This window comes from Ptiloglossa arizonensis, chromosome 2 (assembly GCF_051014685.1).
Source record: "Ptiloglossa arizonensis isolate GNS036 chromosome 2, iyPtiAriz1_principal, whole genome shotgun sequence".
NCBI lineage: Eukaryota > Metazoa > Arthropoda > Insecta > Hymenoptera > Colletidae > Ptiloglossa > Ptiloglossa arizonensis.
The window spans coordinates 14,819,312-14,836,673 of NC_135049.1; the positions used below are offsets into that span (position 1 = coordinate 14,819,312).

General features: G+C 31.0%; 1 protein-coding gene across 6 annotated transcripts; it reads right to left on the reverse strand.

Annotated features, from left to right (window-relative positions):
* Positions 1 to 121: 121 nt before the first annotated feature.
* On the reverse strand, positions 122 to 17,192 carry LOC143143805 (glycerophosphocholine phosphodiesterase GPCPD1). 6 transcript variants are annotated; one of them, XM_076305519.1, is made up of 16 exons: positions 9,338 to 9,547; positions 8,285 to 8,515; positions 7,959 to 8,167; positions 7,515 to 7,684; positions 7,244 to 7,422; positions 7,028 to 7,162; positions 6,850 to 6,960; positions 5,037 to 5,190; positions 4,800 to 4,947; positions 4,484 to 4,709; positions 3,379 to 3,456; positions 2,602 to 2,757; positions 2,102 to 2,529; positions 1,889 to 2,033; positions 1,692 to 1,767; positions 1,452 to 1,617 (listed from the first exon to the last, which is right to left on the reverse strand). In XM_076305519.1, exons 2-16 carry the CDS (start codon positions 8,420 to 8,422, stop codon positions 1,598 to 1,600), a joined length of 2,373 nt encoding a protein of 790 aa, XP_076161634.1. In that variant the 5' UTR covers positions 8,423 to 8,515; positions 9,338 to 9,547; the 3' UTR covers positions 1,452 to 1,597. The 6 variants fall into 6 exon arrangements, with proteins under 6 accessions (XP_076161630.1, XP_076161632.1, XP_076161628.1 ...); XM_076305515.1 differs by lacking the exon at positions 9,338 to 9,547 and adding an exon at positions 16,955 to 17,192 and having other exon boundaries at positions 122 to 1,767; positions 8,285 to 8,425; XM_076305517.1 differs by lacking the exon at positions 9,338 to 9,547 and adding an exon at positions 16,955 to 17,191 and having other exon boundaries at positions 122 to 1,767; positions 8,285 to 8,409.
* Positions 17,193 to 17,362: the final 170 nt, after the last annotated feature.

Consider the following 17,362-nt stretch of genomic DNA (forward strand, 5'->3'; position numbering starts at 1 on the left):
AATCTGAAGTATATATGAAGTTTATGAGTGTACATTTGAAGATTGTAACGCATTAACCTATGCGGTCGGAATTTGCAAAATTCTACCAATGTATTAATTATAAAATTATCGAACCAATTAATATCCATAAACTGGTTTATTACAATGCATAGCCTCTATGACAATAGAAAGAATTAGCAACCACCACGCTTTACGCACAGTAACATGTGCAGTCACATTATATGTGATCCCATAACATATTTGTGGTATAATTTTTTAAACCATCAACAGATACTCTGTATATTGCCAGAATCTCAACGATTGATACAATCGTTCTCTTCTTTAATCGTATAGCGTCCTACCAATGCGGTATAGTGGTAAAAATTATCTTCTCTGTTAAAAACTTTGAAAAGATAATTGCGTGCTACTTGTTTTGTCACTGATGCAGTTATTACAAGATTGTTAGACATTGAAGTCCAGGACAGAAAAGTTGTATCTATAAAGCGAATGAATGATTTTCAAATATTTCGGTAGTACTTATTTTATCAAACAAAAAGTCTTGAAATTTTTAAAGTGACCTTCTTATACGAATAATAAATTTATTTTTAACAATGACCATATCATGTAATATGGTTGAAAAAAACGTAATCTTTTTTTCTGTTTATAATTATACTGAATTTAAATTCGCAGACAAAGATACTTTTAATAAAGATGTTTTTTTAAATCTTTTCTATTGTTTCTATTTTTTAACTTCTAGAATATTATAGTTAAGATATCTTGAAACATAAATAAATGAACGTGACATGTCTTAGATACATAAAAAATAGTTACCCTGCAGCTTCCTCAACATTTCAAATGGTCAAAAGCAACTGTAATTTCTTTCATTTTCTCAATAACTTATAAAGGAGGTATATGCTTCTAATGTGATATATTTTTCAATGTCGTTTAACTATCAAGTGATTTAAATTAAGTTTTAATTAATATTGAAGGAAATATGAGAGGTGTGATATTTTTATACGATGTACATGAAAATATTCAGGTTATTTGTACTAAAAACTTGCACCTCGGGCGTTTACCTACCACGGAGTAACAGTAGTTCAAATTTTTTTTTGCACCCAAAATTGGACTTGATTAGCATTCAAAAAAGGCCATTGAGTTTTAAGAAGTAATATAAAATGGACAATTAAGTCGACCAATCACAAGAATGATAAAATATGAAACATACAAGCGGTCGTCTTTTACGTATTATTCTATGTATAAATTCTGTGTAATGGCCGTTAAGCAATCCAATTTTGCAAATCCTAGGACTATAGGGAAAACTTCAACGGTTTAGCCCCTTTAATGTAAATATTATAATAAATTATGAGCTACAAAAAGTTTTCTTCAGGTTTCTCCTTTCTCTCGTGATAGGTCCTTTTCTAAACAATGTCTTCTGCATCAAAACCAAGACATAAATGGCTTCTTAAAAGAGAAACATCAAAGACAATCCTTCGCAGACTCGTCTTCTCCATAGAACTCTGTTAGTCCTGTCGTTTGTCCAGAAGGTAAGTCTGAGATGCTGTTAGGTTTTACCGAGTGGCTGAAGGATTTCGCACAAACGCCAAAATCTTTCGCCATTTCATTGATCTCTTTGCTCTCCTGATGATCACATGAACTTGGTAATTTAACAGTTGACATGGGATATGTATTATCGCCACCAATAGTATTCTTACCAAAAGATGTGAGCGAAGTTGTAGTTGATGTGGTTGTAATCATATTTCGCGATTTGTCGACGTCCATATAGTAGTCCTAAAATGAAAAGTTATTCGCGATTTTAATTTTATATTTACATGAATAATATCAATATTCAAAGTGATACACCCGAAGAATATATCAATCACGCATAAAAATGCCAAACAATAGAACTCACTTTTTCTGTGTTAAGAGAAGGAATTTGAGGTTGCGGTGAAGAAGTTTGATTGCATTGCGCTAAAGCAATTAATGCCTTTTGACTTTCTCTGGCATCAATCAGGAATATACTTTCTTTGACTTCTTTTGCGTTATATTCATCTATTCTGCAAATTATATTAAATCATCGTAGCATATTGTTTTTAGTCAAAAACTCTGTTTGAAGATTACTAACTTGTCATAAATAACTGCATGTAATCCAAGTTTTTTCAAATGCTGTATGGTAGCTTTATCGTTATTGTCATCTCCCCAGCAAAAAATGATTAAACCAGCATCTTTTACAAATTGAACTTGAGTTGGATCCCTAAGAATATCTTCGGTATGGACGTTAATTCCTAAGATATCAGCAACTAAAGCATGTCTAACAGCCATTGGAATTGTTTGACATCTTGGGTCGTGATAAGTAGGATATTTTGAAGTCACGCCCTGTGTTAAAAATACTACTGGGTATTTGTTTTGCTTAAGACGAATCATGGCACAAATATCTGGGTTAAAAGATGAGAAAACAATTTTTCTATTTCCTCCATATTCCAGCACCACCTTGAGTATAGTATCCAAATATAAGTTGAGATCAAAAGGATGGTTCAGCTCAAACGTGCCATCCTATGTATACATATTATAAATTTAGTAAGTAAATAATAACAAAATGAACAAAATAAATTTTATTATTTTTACCTTTAACTGCATAGTCCACTTAATTTCTATATTAAATCCAACATGTTGGTCTAACTCTTGTAATACAGCTTGAAGTGTGGGGAATGGCTGATGATCTTCTAGATCTTCATCAAAGAATCTTGGATTCTTTTCTCGACCTTCAGCCACATGATAAACCTGTAAAAAAACACTTATTTATAAAGGGCATATAAAATGAAGGAAACTTTCAGCATAAATCTGTTAGATTAAAAAAGTGACATAGATCATACAATGATCGGTATAATATACTTTTTAAAGCCAGACAACAAAACAGACTCTCTGTGTCATGTGAATATATTAAAAGTAATATCATACCCGTCATAATATTATTCACAAATTGTGATAATGTGATTTAGGCACTTTTTAGTGAAAAATTCCGCACTCAACTTATGCGCGGAAGCAGCTACGTGAAGTCAGAGGGAGTGACACTGGTGAAAAAGATTATTAAAAATAATTAAGATTTCAAAAGCATCTTTGCAAAGGTCATTTGCTGACATTACGTTGACAAAGTATTTTCAATCAAATTATTTTCATTACTTACAATACCAGGGTTAACCTTTTAGCTTCTAATCAAAAGAAAATGTACATATTGTAGAATAATGGTATGATTTTAAAAGCCACGTACAATGATGTGATTTAGAAAATCAACTTTAGTTGGTTTTAGAATAAATTTTAAACGAGCATGCATCAAATTGTTCAAATGACTAATTAGTTATACATTTTGACGAGTCAGACGGTGCAAGCGATATGAAAGCTCACCGGTTGGTTAACCCCCTGTTCAGCTTTATCAATGAAATACAGCACCTTACCCAACGAGTCTCCCGGGTAATAACAATCCTGTTGAATATTAAACAAACACGAATAGGTATGTATGTCACACCTACAAATTCATGATTGTATGTCTATGTAGCTACATACGACACAACCCTCCGAGGTGATCGATTTCTTCTCCAATACGAAAAAAATACGACATAAAAAGCGGAATATTAATATGCATAGCATTCATTGCCGCATTCCAAAAAGCTACATTCGATTGGTTAATGTTAGATGAATGAGACTTGTACTAGTAAATGCACCTTAATAATCAAGCTAGTGACAGATTATGTACAGTAACACCTTGTTAAAAAGTTTCGTATCTCAGATTCAGACCCAGGTACGTGGGTTCGAGGCTGACAAGGAAAATAAACAACAATATTGGTATTTTGACATGCGCTAATAGTAAATGCAACAGCGAGCCCGTCTCGTATTACAGGTCGCCGAGCTTCAAAACAATACCGTACGCATATAGGTGTGCAATCTGAAAGTTTTTGTACTTCTCATGGTATCTTCGTGGGAGTATTATCAGAGTTTATCGCTTTAAAGTTTAGCCAGCCTGTTTTTAAACCCATAACTATTGACCACTAAAGCTACAAAATATAAACAGTGGTGGGGATGATTCAGTTATACGTTACAACGAGGGGTTACTGTACTTAAAAATAAGGTTTAGTGGTTTCCATTTCCATTCTCTTATGATGTATACTGCAAGAAACAGTGAAATACTTTATTGAAACTTTTAATATTTGTGTAATGTACACTGTTTATGTATCTTATGTGACTTTTACTTAAATCGTCGTTAGGTGTCGAATAGAAAAAATTGTTAACTTTTCAACAAGACTTCTTTCTATCTATAAATTACATATTTTACAATAAAATAAAAAAATAATATTAGTAAAATTCATTTTGAAAATATTATATCTTGTAAGACTGAATATGAAAATATGAATATGATACTGATGATAATATAATTCTATTCATATAGACACCTTTTAATTCAATCTATAATATTCAAAAAAATTCAATAAGTGTATATACATATAGAATATACCTTTAATAAATGTAGTTGCTCTAATGTGAGATCCTTAACAGGTATTTCCAACATGTCCATGGCTTCTATTTGTTTCTTGCGTTTTAATGAAATAGACACATAGAAATCGTGATAAATAACAGGTATATGGTCTTTGGACAATTGGACATCAAATTCAACCATATCAGCACCATGATATGATGCAGTTTTTAGAGAAGCTATTGTATTTTCACGTACATTTGCACAACTGCAAAAAGATAAAACAATATGATTTTTAACTTCTAATACACTTTTATAAAAATCTAATTTTTCTACAATTTCAAGTTTGTTCACTTACTTTTTAGTTTGGAAAGATGTACCTAAACCTCTATGTCCTACATCCAAACCAGACCACCGTTGTTCCCAATGCTTTGCATATGAAATACTCATATCCCATGGATAATCTGGTATTGATTTTATCACAACATATTCCACTGTAAGTTGTCCTACAAAGCATTATTTATAATAATTATGCAAACAAATATTTAAAATAATAAATAAAGGTAAAAAGTAGAAATTTAAATTAATATCCTACCAATTGGTCTATGTTTTGTGCTTGTAATTGGTACTGTTAAGATCCCAACACTAGATTGCAATGTACTAGGCAAGATGTAGCTGAAACCAATATGAATTGGTGGTTCTCCTGGAAAACACTTTGAGCTGTACACGTAGTAGTCCACTAAATATGCCTGAAAAAACAGTTTATTTAATATACATGAAATATCACTATTATGACAACATCAAATGCTTGCATCAGTATTTTTTGCATAAACATTAATTAAATCCAATGATCAAGGTCATTCAGTTTGAAGAATATTTTTTCTAAATTTTTCTACACTAAGAAATAATATAATTAGAAATTCTAATAAAAGTGTCAAAATTAATGGCACATTATTTACGATCCTTGATCACTAAAAAGCGTAGGAATTAAACTATGTTGTTCGAGACATTCATACATCTTTTGTTTTTTCATGAAATTTGTTTAAATTCATTGGCAGTTTTAAACAATTTATAGGCAAGAGCAACAAATTACTAGTGGATGATAAAACGAAGGACGATAATTTACTTCCTACATAATCTAGCAATGAACCAGACCAATAATGGCCAAATGCTGTACTCTGCCCGAGGACGCGTATCCCGCAACACCTGCCAATCATTCATTATTAAATTTCGATATCAAGTCTGCAAAGTTTGTAATTCGGATTCAGAAGATTCTGACAGCTTAGTCTGGCATTGGTCGTGCAGCAGTGCCACGTACGGTACAGTAGAGTTGGTCAGAGCTAGAAAATATTAGTAGTACACTAAAAGGATATAGGAGTGATGGGAGCCTCACCATTTTCGACGCACACAGATGGATATGAGGTGTGACAGCGTTGATATCTCTAAATTTTTGGGATTGCTTAGGACGGCTGCGACTCACGTAAACCGACATTACATTACAAATAAATCGCGCAATATTTTTAATAAGTATGTTCAGTCAAATTCAATAATTTCAGCCGCAATAACACGATGAATTTCATAGAAATTTTCGGATTCACGAGAGACAAGCCTAAGGATAGGTGCGGTAAGGTGAACGACAATCAAAACCATCATATCTCTGTGTGATGTCATGTGACACAGATGTAAAGTGGTAGTCGATGCTTAGCATCGATACATCAGATTGCATGTTAGCATCGTCATTTGCACCAGAGATCTTGCTTTGTACAAAGCTGACGGTTGTCTTCATTCCAGGCCAGTGCACGTGACATCGCTTCTGGTATCCAAGGAGGGCAATAGCTGCTGAACAAGTTTAATTATCTTTTACCAAGTAATTTGAACAAGTCGCGAGAGAAGACGTGGCCAGCCTACTCGTGGTCTACTGAAAACTCACATGGTATGGTCAATGCGTATTTTTAGTGTGTCTAATACTCTCATGAATTACCACTAGTTTGTTATTTATTGCTCTGCCAAGCCTACATTTTATAAATTATTATTTTTATTCTTTTATTTGCCATATATATGTATATATATATATATATATATATATATATATATATATATGATGTACTTTTGTCATCAATGCCAACATGACAAGTTGTAAGACATCATGTTTTTTTTTTGTTTTATTTTTTGTAGAGTTAGCTGATATATAACTGAAGACAATGCCTTTGATGTTTCCTTTTGTAGAACTGTCTATACAGAAGATAGAAAAGATTGGTTTTGAAATAAAAATCGAATATTTATCCTAAATATATATGCATGTTACAAAAATTACAAGCAATGTAAGCAATAAATACCAACCAATGCTAACTCATCAAGTTGTGTATTTACTATGACTTCTTGATGGGATTCATTATGTGATTACTTACGACAGTTTCAGGATATCGAACAGCAGCACTGAAGATAATAAAATCGTCTTCATTATACGCTCGGCCAAATTGTTCCTGAATCTTGAAACGAGCCTCTTCATCATTCATTACCTAAAAATTTTAATATGTTGCTACAAGAGAATTCAATTACTATAAAAAATAATAAAATTATACATACTGCAATCTCTGTAATACTAAAGGCAGGTTGATCAATAACATCTTGCGTATCCATAGAAAGACTATCATCTATACCATCACTTCCAAATTGTTGTAATTCTAGAGAATTGTGTCTAACTAGATTCACAGGTGTCATCTAAAACACATACATTTTCTGATTTTCAATTTCTAAATATTAGCTTATAAATAAATAATGTAAATAATTTAAGATACATACTTTAATGTGAACTTTCCTATTTTGTAATCGGTTCTTCCATAGTTTAATTGGATTATTAAAAATCTTAAATTGTATCACAGTTTCATCGGTCAACCAGCCCCGTTCAATTTTACAGTAGCCATTATAATAACCAAACTTGTCAGGATCTGGCAATGAGTCACTAGTAAAATTACTAGGAGCTGCAAAAAAATTGTTTATATTTTTAAACTTACAATTTGACACATAAGAATCATTTTATAAACAATAAATTGTTTAATATTTAACTACATACTGTTTTTCTTAACAAGACGGGGTACAATATGAGTTTCCCATCTGCGAATAATGAGTGTCTTGGCTGAATTTTTAGTACCATTAGATTGACAAATAACAGCAACAAAATATCGAAATACTACATCAGTATCAATGGGAAGTGCAACTTTTTGTGAAAATATTTGCCCATTTCTGAAATTCATCAATTTCAATTTTTTATGTATATACATATATAAAATTAAACAAAAACATTAATGATTTTTTATATTCAAATAGGTACAATGGTAATAATGTATATACTTATTATAAATTCTTAATGTACTAGTGCCCAGGAAAATTAATTTACATTAAAGTTTACTATATCATTTTCATAAATATAATATACAAGAGAAAGAGAAGTACTAATAAACTATTAAATAGTATATGTGATAATTGTGAATAAGTTAAAAATTTGATCTTTACTTACTCGTCATCTTCATCACGAAACATCTCTGCTGCATTGTCACGTCCATCATCACTATAATATTCTCCACTACTGTTACTATCAAAACACATAGGAGAATCCCGACTGCCAGGTTCTTGTGACATTTGAATTGCTTGATTGTGATTCCAGGAACCCAACTCAGGTAAATTACCCACAACATATAGAACTTCACTTTTCTCCAGCTTGTGGACCTAAGTAAACAATGAATTTATAAATGGAAAAATTAGAACCATTAATTTTAAAACGATTTTTTTAAAGCAACAAAAATAAGAGATTCCAAATGATAAAAATGATTAGTGAGTAATTACCTGGACTCTAAAAATCCAGTCCCTCTTAGATTCCCTCATGTTTGATGTCTGTTCAGTCGCCACCTCGAAGGAGTTAGTCTCACGTAACACCTGTAGCCGTTTCAATTCCTCTGCCTCTTTGTTCTCTATAAACCACATCCGCTGCGTATTACAATATTTTCTTTTTCTCACTGTTTTTCTCTTTCAATTTTTTGTATTTCAAGGTATGTTCAATTCAGATCAGATAATTTTCTGTAATAAGGGACTTGTCGTAAGGTATGTTAAGAAATTTTTATAATTGGAATGCCAAATTTATTGAAATAACTATTACGCAGGTCATTTTAAAAAATTATTGCTTTCTTACACAATCTGATTATAAAGTTTATAGATACTTATTAATTTTTAAATTTTCTTAACATGTTCAGTATGTTTAAATATTTTATTTTTCTTATAGTCGTAAAGTTGGTTACGAATTGTTCATTAAAAGCATAAATGCATTGAACAAAAATGTTATATAGATGGCTATATTAAATACAATTAATTAGAAATATAAATTACAAATATAAATATAAATATATCGTAACCCTTTAGATACAAATCATTAATTAAAAAATGAAATTTATTCTTGATATTAGAATATTCAATATAATAGTTTTTTCTACAAATATGATCATAAAAGAGTCAAGTAAAATACTCGATCATTTTTTCATCAATCAAAGATATTGTTTAATACTGAATTCATCAGAACCAGATATCCAAATTGTAGGTAAACATTATTTAGCAGTTATGCTGCAAAAAAAATATTTAACAACACAGGTATAATTATACATGTAGTTGATACATAGAATGAACAATACAAGAGCCACTACAATTTTTACGAAGTAGATATTTTTGTAAATGCATAATGAAAATGTCGTACATATATGGAAACATTACTTAAAGAAAAATCAAAAACGACTATTAAACAAAATGTTGCACGACAAAAGGCAGAAAAAATATTAAAAACAATAAAAAATTAAAATTCGTTTGATAGGACGATTAATTTTATAAAGTTTTAATCCTGAAAATGTATACCTATTGTACTGAGAAAGTTTGATAGGTTTTGCTTTGAAGCTTGATCGGCAGTCTGGTCTTCACCTTGTACAAAAGTACGTGTTATTTAACGAATGCACAAGGCAGGCGCTCCATATTTTTCATTGAATTTGTCATAATTTATATTTTGATAGCACAGCACAACTATTTCAATTGTCACGAAACGACCTACTGAGACAACATTATACTGCGTTAGTTTTCTTTCGCGAATGAAACAATGGTCGATTTGGCAACACCGTGAATGCGGAAGTGACGACACGATGGCTCAATAGAATCACTAATTCAAACTGACTAAATCTAGTGCCATTCGAAAATTGTCATTCTTATAATTTTATAAATAAATGTACATATAAAATTGTGTATATATATATGTATAATAAGTAATTGTAGTCCCGAAATAATAAAAATGTTTCATTCTACACAGATATGTAAACATTTACGTTTAAATAATACTATCTGAAATTTCGTACAGCTTCCTGTCCGCCATACTGCGATTAACACAATGGACATATTGTCGGTAAAAAATATTCTGCGTACATATTTTAAAGAGACACTGAGTAATAACAATCATTTTCTAAATTTCTTTTTATATATTTTAACTTCATATATTTTATTAAATTATACGATATTTAATTATACGATAAATTACTGCAAACCAAGTACGTTTCTAATTTTTATTTTTAAACTTTTTACATAATCTACGAATTTCATTCTTTTTATGCTAACTTTCAAGAAAAATTATATGTTACTTTGCAGTACGAAATAATTTATAATTTTCCTTCGATCAACATTAATTCTAACTTCTATTTGAGTAAGGCGTGTTACTTAAACATTCGAACATATCTGTATATATATGTACTGTCTACTCGTAAGAAGAAGGCTATGAGTGTTTACATCCCCATTCTATTATAGTTTACGGTCTGCCAACTCTCCTATCATTACACGCATTTATCGCTAGAGTGGGGATGAAAACATTCGTCAGCCTTCTTCTCGCGGATGAACGGTATATACAATAATGTTCCTTTAAATTTAAGTGAATCAGCGGTTGGCGTTGATGAAATTATTGTAAAGCATGTAGTAATTTTATGCCAGGAATTATTATGAAACTCTCAAAGAAAGAAAATATTCATTTATGGAATAAAATTCCATAAATTGAAAATGTGAATTTTCCAATTCACAAAATTTTTAATTCTTTTACCTTACATTTATAAAAATGGTATCAATGGATCAGTGAAGTTCTTCTGATCAAAATGAGTTCAAATACGATGTAAATCTATTAAACTTTATTCGTAATGAGTTTAAATATCCCAGGTAGTGAAAATAATAGAATAGTAGTGTTTGAATTCATTTTGATCGGGAGAACAACCTTACCAATAACCAACTTCTGCTAACACCTTTATTACAAGGGTAAAGTAAAAAATGTAAGTATAAACATTTTTCTTCGAAGTTTCTATGAAGTGCTAGAGCTTGATCATCACTGCTTGGTAGAGACTATTTCTTTCTCGCTTACTCTTCCTGTAGCTATTCATTTTCTTTGTTCATAGGATCGGATTACGTTTAGCGCGAGATACTGATTGTGAGTAGTGAGGTAATGGTGGGGATGAGTTATTAAAATTTAAGCAAGATAACTCTATTGAAATTTAAGGGAGCATTACTGTATTAATTTTAGTTATATTGCTCATTAAATTCTTTTACGTTCAACTAAAATTTTCGTTACGTTTCGATTTTAGTAATATTAAAAAATTGCTACCTTTTAGCTTCTTTTATCTTATAGATGTTCTTATTTTTTTTTCATGTGACAAGGCAGATGAAGATTAATATTAATATAAATATTTCGTCGGAAGAAGGGTAATATAGCAGGCAACCGGAAAGCAGTCGTTAAAAAAAATGTGCGCATCGATCACAGGGGGAAAGGACCTATCGTAAAAGTGTGGCGCGTTAAAAGAGGAAATTCTACTCAATACAAAATGATACATCGATATTATGACCAAGTATTTTATCGTAACTACGTGCGATAATACATTCGGTAAATTTCGCATATCTATTTAGAAGCCATTAAATTCAAGTAGCATTAATAACGCACGTATTTTCACTTTTGTAATGTTTTGCCAATTCACAGAATTTCACTTTGCGTACACTCAATGAGAATATTTCCTACTTTACATTTAAATAAGTATTTTATTTTTTAACTATATATTTAGAATTCTTCGGGCGATAGATAACATTATGTCATCCAATAATACAATTCTATTCAATTTGTGTTCATTGTGTTGGAACTTCATTAGCAACATGTAACATTATCGGCTTCAATTGTTCGCTGCTCGACAGTAATTTTAGAGTTGCAGGAAATATTGATTTATATCTCGAATGTACCTTCGGTATTACTTTTAAAATTTATAAGTGTCGAGAGAAAACAATTGAACTTACGCACTCATATATGGAAGAGATACGTGATACTTTTACTATAATCATTTCATTTTTCAATTTTGAATTTACGACTGATAAAACATTTTATACTACAAAGATACCGTTAACGGTTTGTAACATATTTTTACACGCATTCGATCGATGTAAGACGTAAATTATCTTGTACTACACGCTACCTTGTGGTCACTATAATTAAATAATGCTCGTAAGATTGTGGAGTTAAACGATAAAAAGCAACAGAGATATGCGATTCATCTTGTATTCAATTGTTGCACTTGATATCTCGTGACAGATATTTTTATGCTATTAATTTATTTAAAATTTAATATCAAGAGGTAAATAAAACGTAACAGTTGTTGAAATTGATTCAAACGATTCCATGTCTATTGAATATTTATTAAAAACGTTTTCTACCATATCTTCTGGTCATCTTTTGTGATATTTTTAATAATTGTACATGTTTTGTACGACTGCAAAAATTGGCTCAAACAAACTAAGTTTCATTAATCTATTTAGTCGAGTGCAGAGATTCACTGGATTCTCTTACATTTTACGTAACTGAGATAATCTGGTTCAAACTTATTGCATCATCCCCACATTTCTTTTCACGTTGTCCACTACGATTATTTATAAATTCGACCCTTTTACTTACAACGAGTTCTGTGTACAATTTAAGAAGTTGCAAAGAAAATTATGCAAACAAATTTTAGAATACATGATTGTGACCTCGTTTGCATCTGTATACACGTATTGTATCCAGACCAATAAATAAAAATTTTGATTTATATCGAAAACACAGACCTGTTTACCTTTCATCAACTTATCCATCCATCGTATTTATAAAATTGTACTCACACGATAAACTGCGGAATGAATTGACTGCGAAATTTGAGAACTTGTGTATACACATAAATCTACGTATTTGGCCGTGAAATATAGTATCTTCTTTCTTTCAAAAAAAAATATTCTCAAATAGAATAATATCTAAAAGTATCATCTAAATGACTGGATACGTCTCAGTTGGACACAGTTCAATGCCTCGTTCAGTGTTTCTCAACTTCTGTTATACATATTGTTCGATTAATATTGAAACGTCTTTTTCAAGTTTCCTTCGTTCATTTCCACCGATGGTTCGACGAAATAAATACTTTATTATAAATTTGAAGACTTGTATTACCAATCGAAAATCTCGGGCCTTTCGTGCCTTTGTTACAGTATAAATATAGCAAGCTATCCGGTCGCTAGTATACATCGAGCATTTAATGTACATATAGATACATATTAACGAAAATGTTTATTTTTTTTTTGACAAACTCAAACGATAGATCGTAATAAATTAAAACGGTGAGTAAACGCGTTATACCGTGAACTTCGTGATTACATATTTTAGCCGTGTCATAAAATGTTTTATGGATGCTTAATGTGGAAAAAACTGCGAGCAAAGTGCACAAATTTTTTTTCGTTCAAGTCTTTTTTTTTTAGTATTTTCCTTGAACGTTGTAAGTGAAATACACATATTAGTAATTTTGCACTGTATGCACGTTACTTTCGTTTTTGGGACAATATGAAAATATATTTGTACATGTATTACGATAGCCCTTAGCTATAGACGGTTCAGTTTTTTTCTTCTTTCAGAATTTTTTTCGGTCTCGTGCACGAGCACCGCGGTTCTTGAAGTCATACATTTATGCCGATATGCACTTCGAATGGTATACCGAAATTGACCAACTTCGTGGCCATTATATCTTTTTTTATCAACTGGTATATGGACGATCTATTAATACCTCTTCAAACGAAGAACGCATTCGATTACAATAGCTTTTGCAAGCATTTTACTTGAGGCTACCTGAGCGGATACGGTCGCGTATACAACTTCAGTCTTGAAGAATCGATAAAATAAAATCAAATTCTATGCACGATTCGAAAATATATTATTATCTTTTATAAACAGTATTTAATAAGCTCAAAGTTTAATGGTATTTGTTTATTAGTTATCGTATGTTAATTGCAAAAATGTTTCCTACGTGTACAAGTAGTTAAAAATTTGCAATCTAAATTATATTTATCGAAAAAGATAGCTAAAAGCGATTTTTGCGGTTGGAGGTCGTAATATTTTATTATACTATTTGAAATACCTGCCTGCTGCGAATGCACAGTTTTACATGTAAAACTTCAAGGTCTGCAAAGCTCTTTTTTTCATTATCCTATTGAGCTCACGTGTCACTGGAAATATTTGTTATATATTCTCAGGAAAAATAAACTATATACATACATACATACATACATACATACATACATACATACATACATACATACATACATACATACATACATAGATACATACATACATACATATATATATATATAAATATAATATCCAATACTTCATTACAAACGATTTAATTATTTGTTATCATATGATAAATTTCCCTTTTCCATATATACGTAAGTTTTCCAATGTACATGCTGTATGTAATATTATACTAACGTTATCAAGAGCATGGAAAATCCGTAACTTTATATGCCCAGCCAGATTACGAAAAACAATTTTACGCGACTGGACAGTGGTAACATAAATTGTATAAAAAAAAAAAATGAAAGGATAGAAATATTCGGTCAAGAATGCACTGCACAATAACGTATCTCTGTGAAAGTTATACTACGATACTTATTGATCTGTTCAGTTTGTATATATGCATATATACATCGCTGGGGATATTGAACAAAGGTGTAAAAAACGTACCTAAAGAAAACAAAGCTACGACGTACGAGTATTGCAGTTTCGATATCCTATTATTATAAACAATATGCGTTTCTTGCATTCGTATCCACACAGACGCTAGTATTTTCATTGCCACGGAATTATTATATAGAACCAACGTATAAACAAAATTGTCGATGGTCACACGTGTTTCACAAGCTGGGTGTTTATCTATCAAGAAGCGTTGAAAATATTTTTGTTTGCGTTTAGTTGCATAATTTATGCTAATCGTTGGATTTTTTAGCAATACGATTCGATTAATTATTTATCAATTGACATTGATGAAACTTAGTTACTGATCCTTACCCCTACTTGGTCACAGTACGACTACACGAACTGTTCTAGTTGCGACTAACTACGTATTACTTTCAATTGTGTGAAATTTGAACTTTACTTTTAACACGTAATGCGCAATAAATTACAGTTGTTAAGTTTTGTACGCGTCACTCTGTCCTTATCTAGAGTGCAAAAATGCTGTCTCGTTATGGTTTTGGATAATTTGATGGATGCACGCCATATTTAAAGTCAGACAATAAAATGCGCATTGTTTTTAACGGTAGCGTCGGTTCGTTTCGAAAGATTTTCTTTCACGTGTAGCATTGTAATCGTGCTTGTGCAATATCGGTACGTGATGAAATTGCTTGTTCTTTCGGTGTGATATGCGTTATTCTGCGATGAATACGGCAATTACAGAAAATTACTTTCATATGACAAGACACATTGTTGTTGATCATTTTTTATCTATATCGGTATAGTTAGGAAACAGTGTAGTACTAAGTAGATAATAATGTAATTATTTTTCTTAGAAACAGCTTAGGAACAAACCTATCAATTTTTCTCTTACTGTAAGTACACAAATGTTTTCATTTATCAACCTTGAAACATCAGCGGCCATATTAATTTCCGAGTGAATGGCGCAATAATCAGATACAAAAGATATTTTATATTCGAGCGCAAAATAAAACCACCCGTTGACGCAGACAAAGTAAACGTATTAGAATTTGCAATTAAGTTTAATAAAAATTATTCCTTAACGAAACAATCGAAATTGTGTAAGAAATTACATTTTAATTATACAATAACGAGTATATGTAATTATTACGTACGACAGCAACGTAAACGACAATATTTTAAAAATGTTTTCATTATTCGTAAAGCAGATTTTCAACATTACGAATGAACCTTTTAGGGTTAATAATAAATAACTTTATAAATTAAAGTATCGGACATTTGATCATTTATAAAAAATGTAGAGGAGGTTAGAGAAGTAACTACTAATAATGACATAGGAAACTTTACAATTCGATGTTTAAATAATCAATTTGTATGTGTATTACGCAAAGCAGTTTATCGCTATAGATAGCTAACCTAAGGAAAGAAAAAATTGTTCGCGACAACCAGCTGCGTTTATTTATCAAGTTCAACGTGTCCTTTGAAAAGAGATGTCAGGTTCAAGTTCAGAGTTCATAACAAATATCTGTTTCCTTTTTACAGTTTAAAACTAGTCATAAAGAAATCCTCGATTACGTCATTTATTACGAACGAAAACCTTTTATGAAAATGTTGTTTAACGTTCGTTTGATAAAAATATTTATGGCGTCTTTTGCAGAAACAGATAATGCGCATTTTCAAAGCATATTAACTTGTGCAATTCTGTCTTAAGACTATAAATCATTGCAATTTTTATTTTTCAATGTGTGGCCAGACAGGTGTGTCAAAAATCCTTAGTAAAATATTTGTTTCAAACCGTAAATAATAAAGCGAAATAATAAAGATATCGAGGCACAAATAAGATATCAAGTTCAAAATGATCGTTTGCAATGTCTTTCAAGATGTAACATTTAAAATATTTTTATTTTGTTTTCTGAAACACGATGCCGTTCGATTGAAACTGTTTTTACAGTGTATTAGTTTAAAAGAAATAGAGTAGTTTTGTTTTAATATGGTTACATATATGATTTCCTAATGAACAAAGAACAATTTAATAGCGATAAACGATAGAAAGAAAAATACTATACATCAAGAAACATTATTTTCAATAAAAATGATATATTGTAAAATATATTCTTAATAATTCATATCTAGTTTATTAGTTGCACATATGTTTATAGTCGGTTTTTATTTTACGACCAGAAACATACTTTGTATACGGTGACGCGGTAATTTCTTGAAAATTGCGACTCGCAATAAAAGGAAATCGATTCATCGTTTATACTCGATGGAAAACAAACTTGGCTTTATTGTCTTTAGTTTTCCACGAACCGAACACAAGACAGTAGGTTTGAACAGACCTTGAAACTAAATTGACACAATTGTACGTTCTCTTCCGTATTAAAAATTAAATACTTTCATAATTATTGTTTGGTAGTAGATTAACAGCATTAATAGTGTATTACATGGTAGGTACTCACTGAGTTTTGACACGTGCACCAAATCAAACTTTTCTTCTGGTGGGTATCATAACAGACGAATTATCTATAAAAAGGAGACACACGATGTTTCACTGACGAATACGTAACACGTGCACACATCGCGATAAAAGAATGTTACAGATGTTTTAAAAGCAATTACAAGAAAATAATAGAGAGAACTGGAGACAGAAACGAACACAACAACACAACCCTCGTGCTGTTGAAATACTACTGACTGGTCGCGTCGACTTTCAATCAGGTTATGTAAACCCTGCAAATCCCCCACTTTTCTTTTCCTCTTTACCTACGCATGTGACTTCCCGATGTGTACCACATTTATACAAGTTCGTGTATTTACGTCTGAGCGTGTCAACACAATTTGAGTACTTCACGCCCGTAAATATTTCA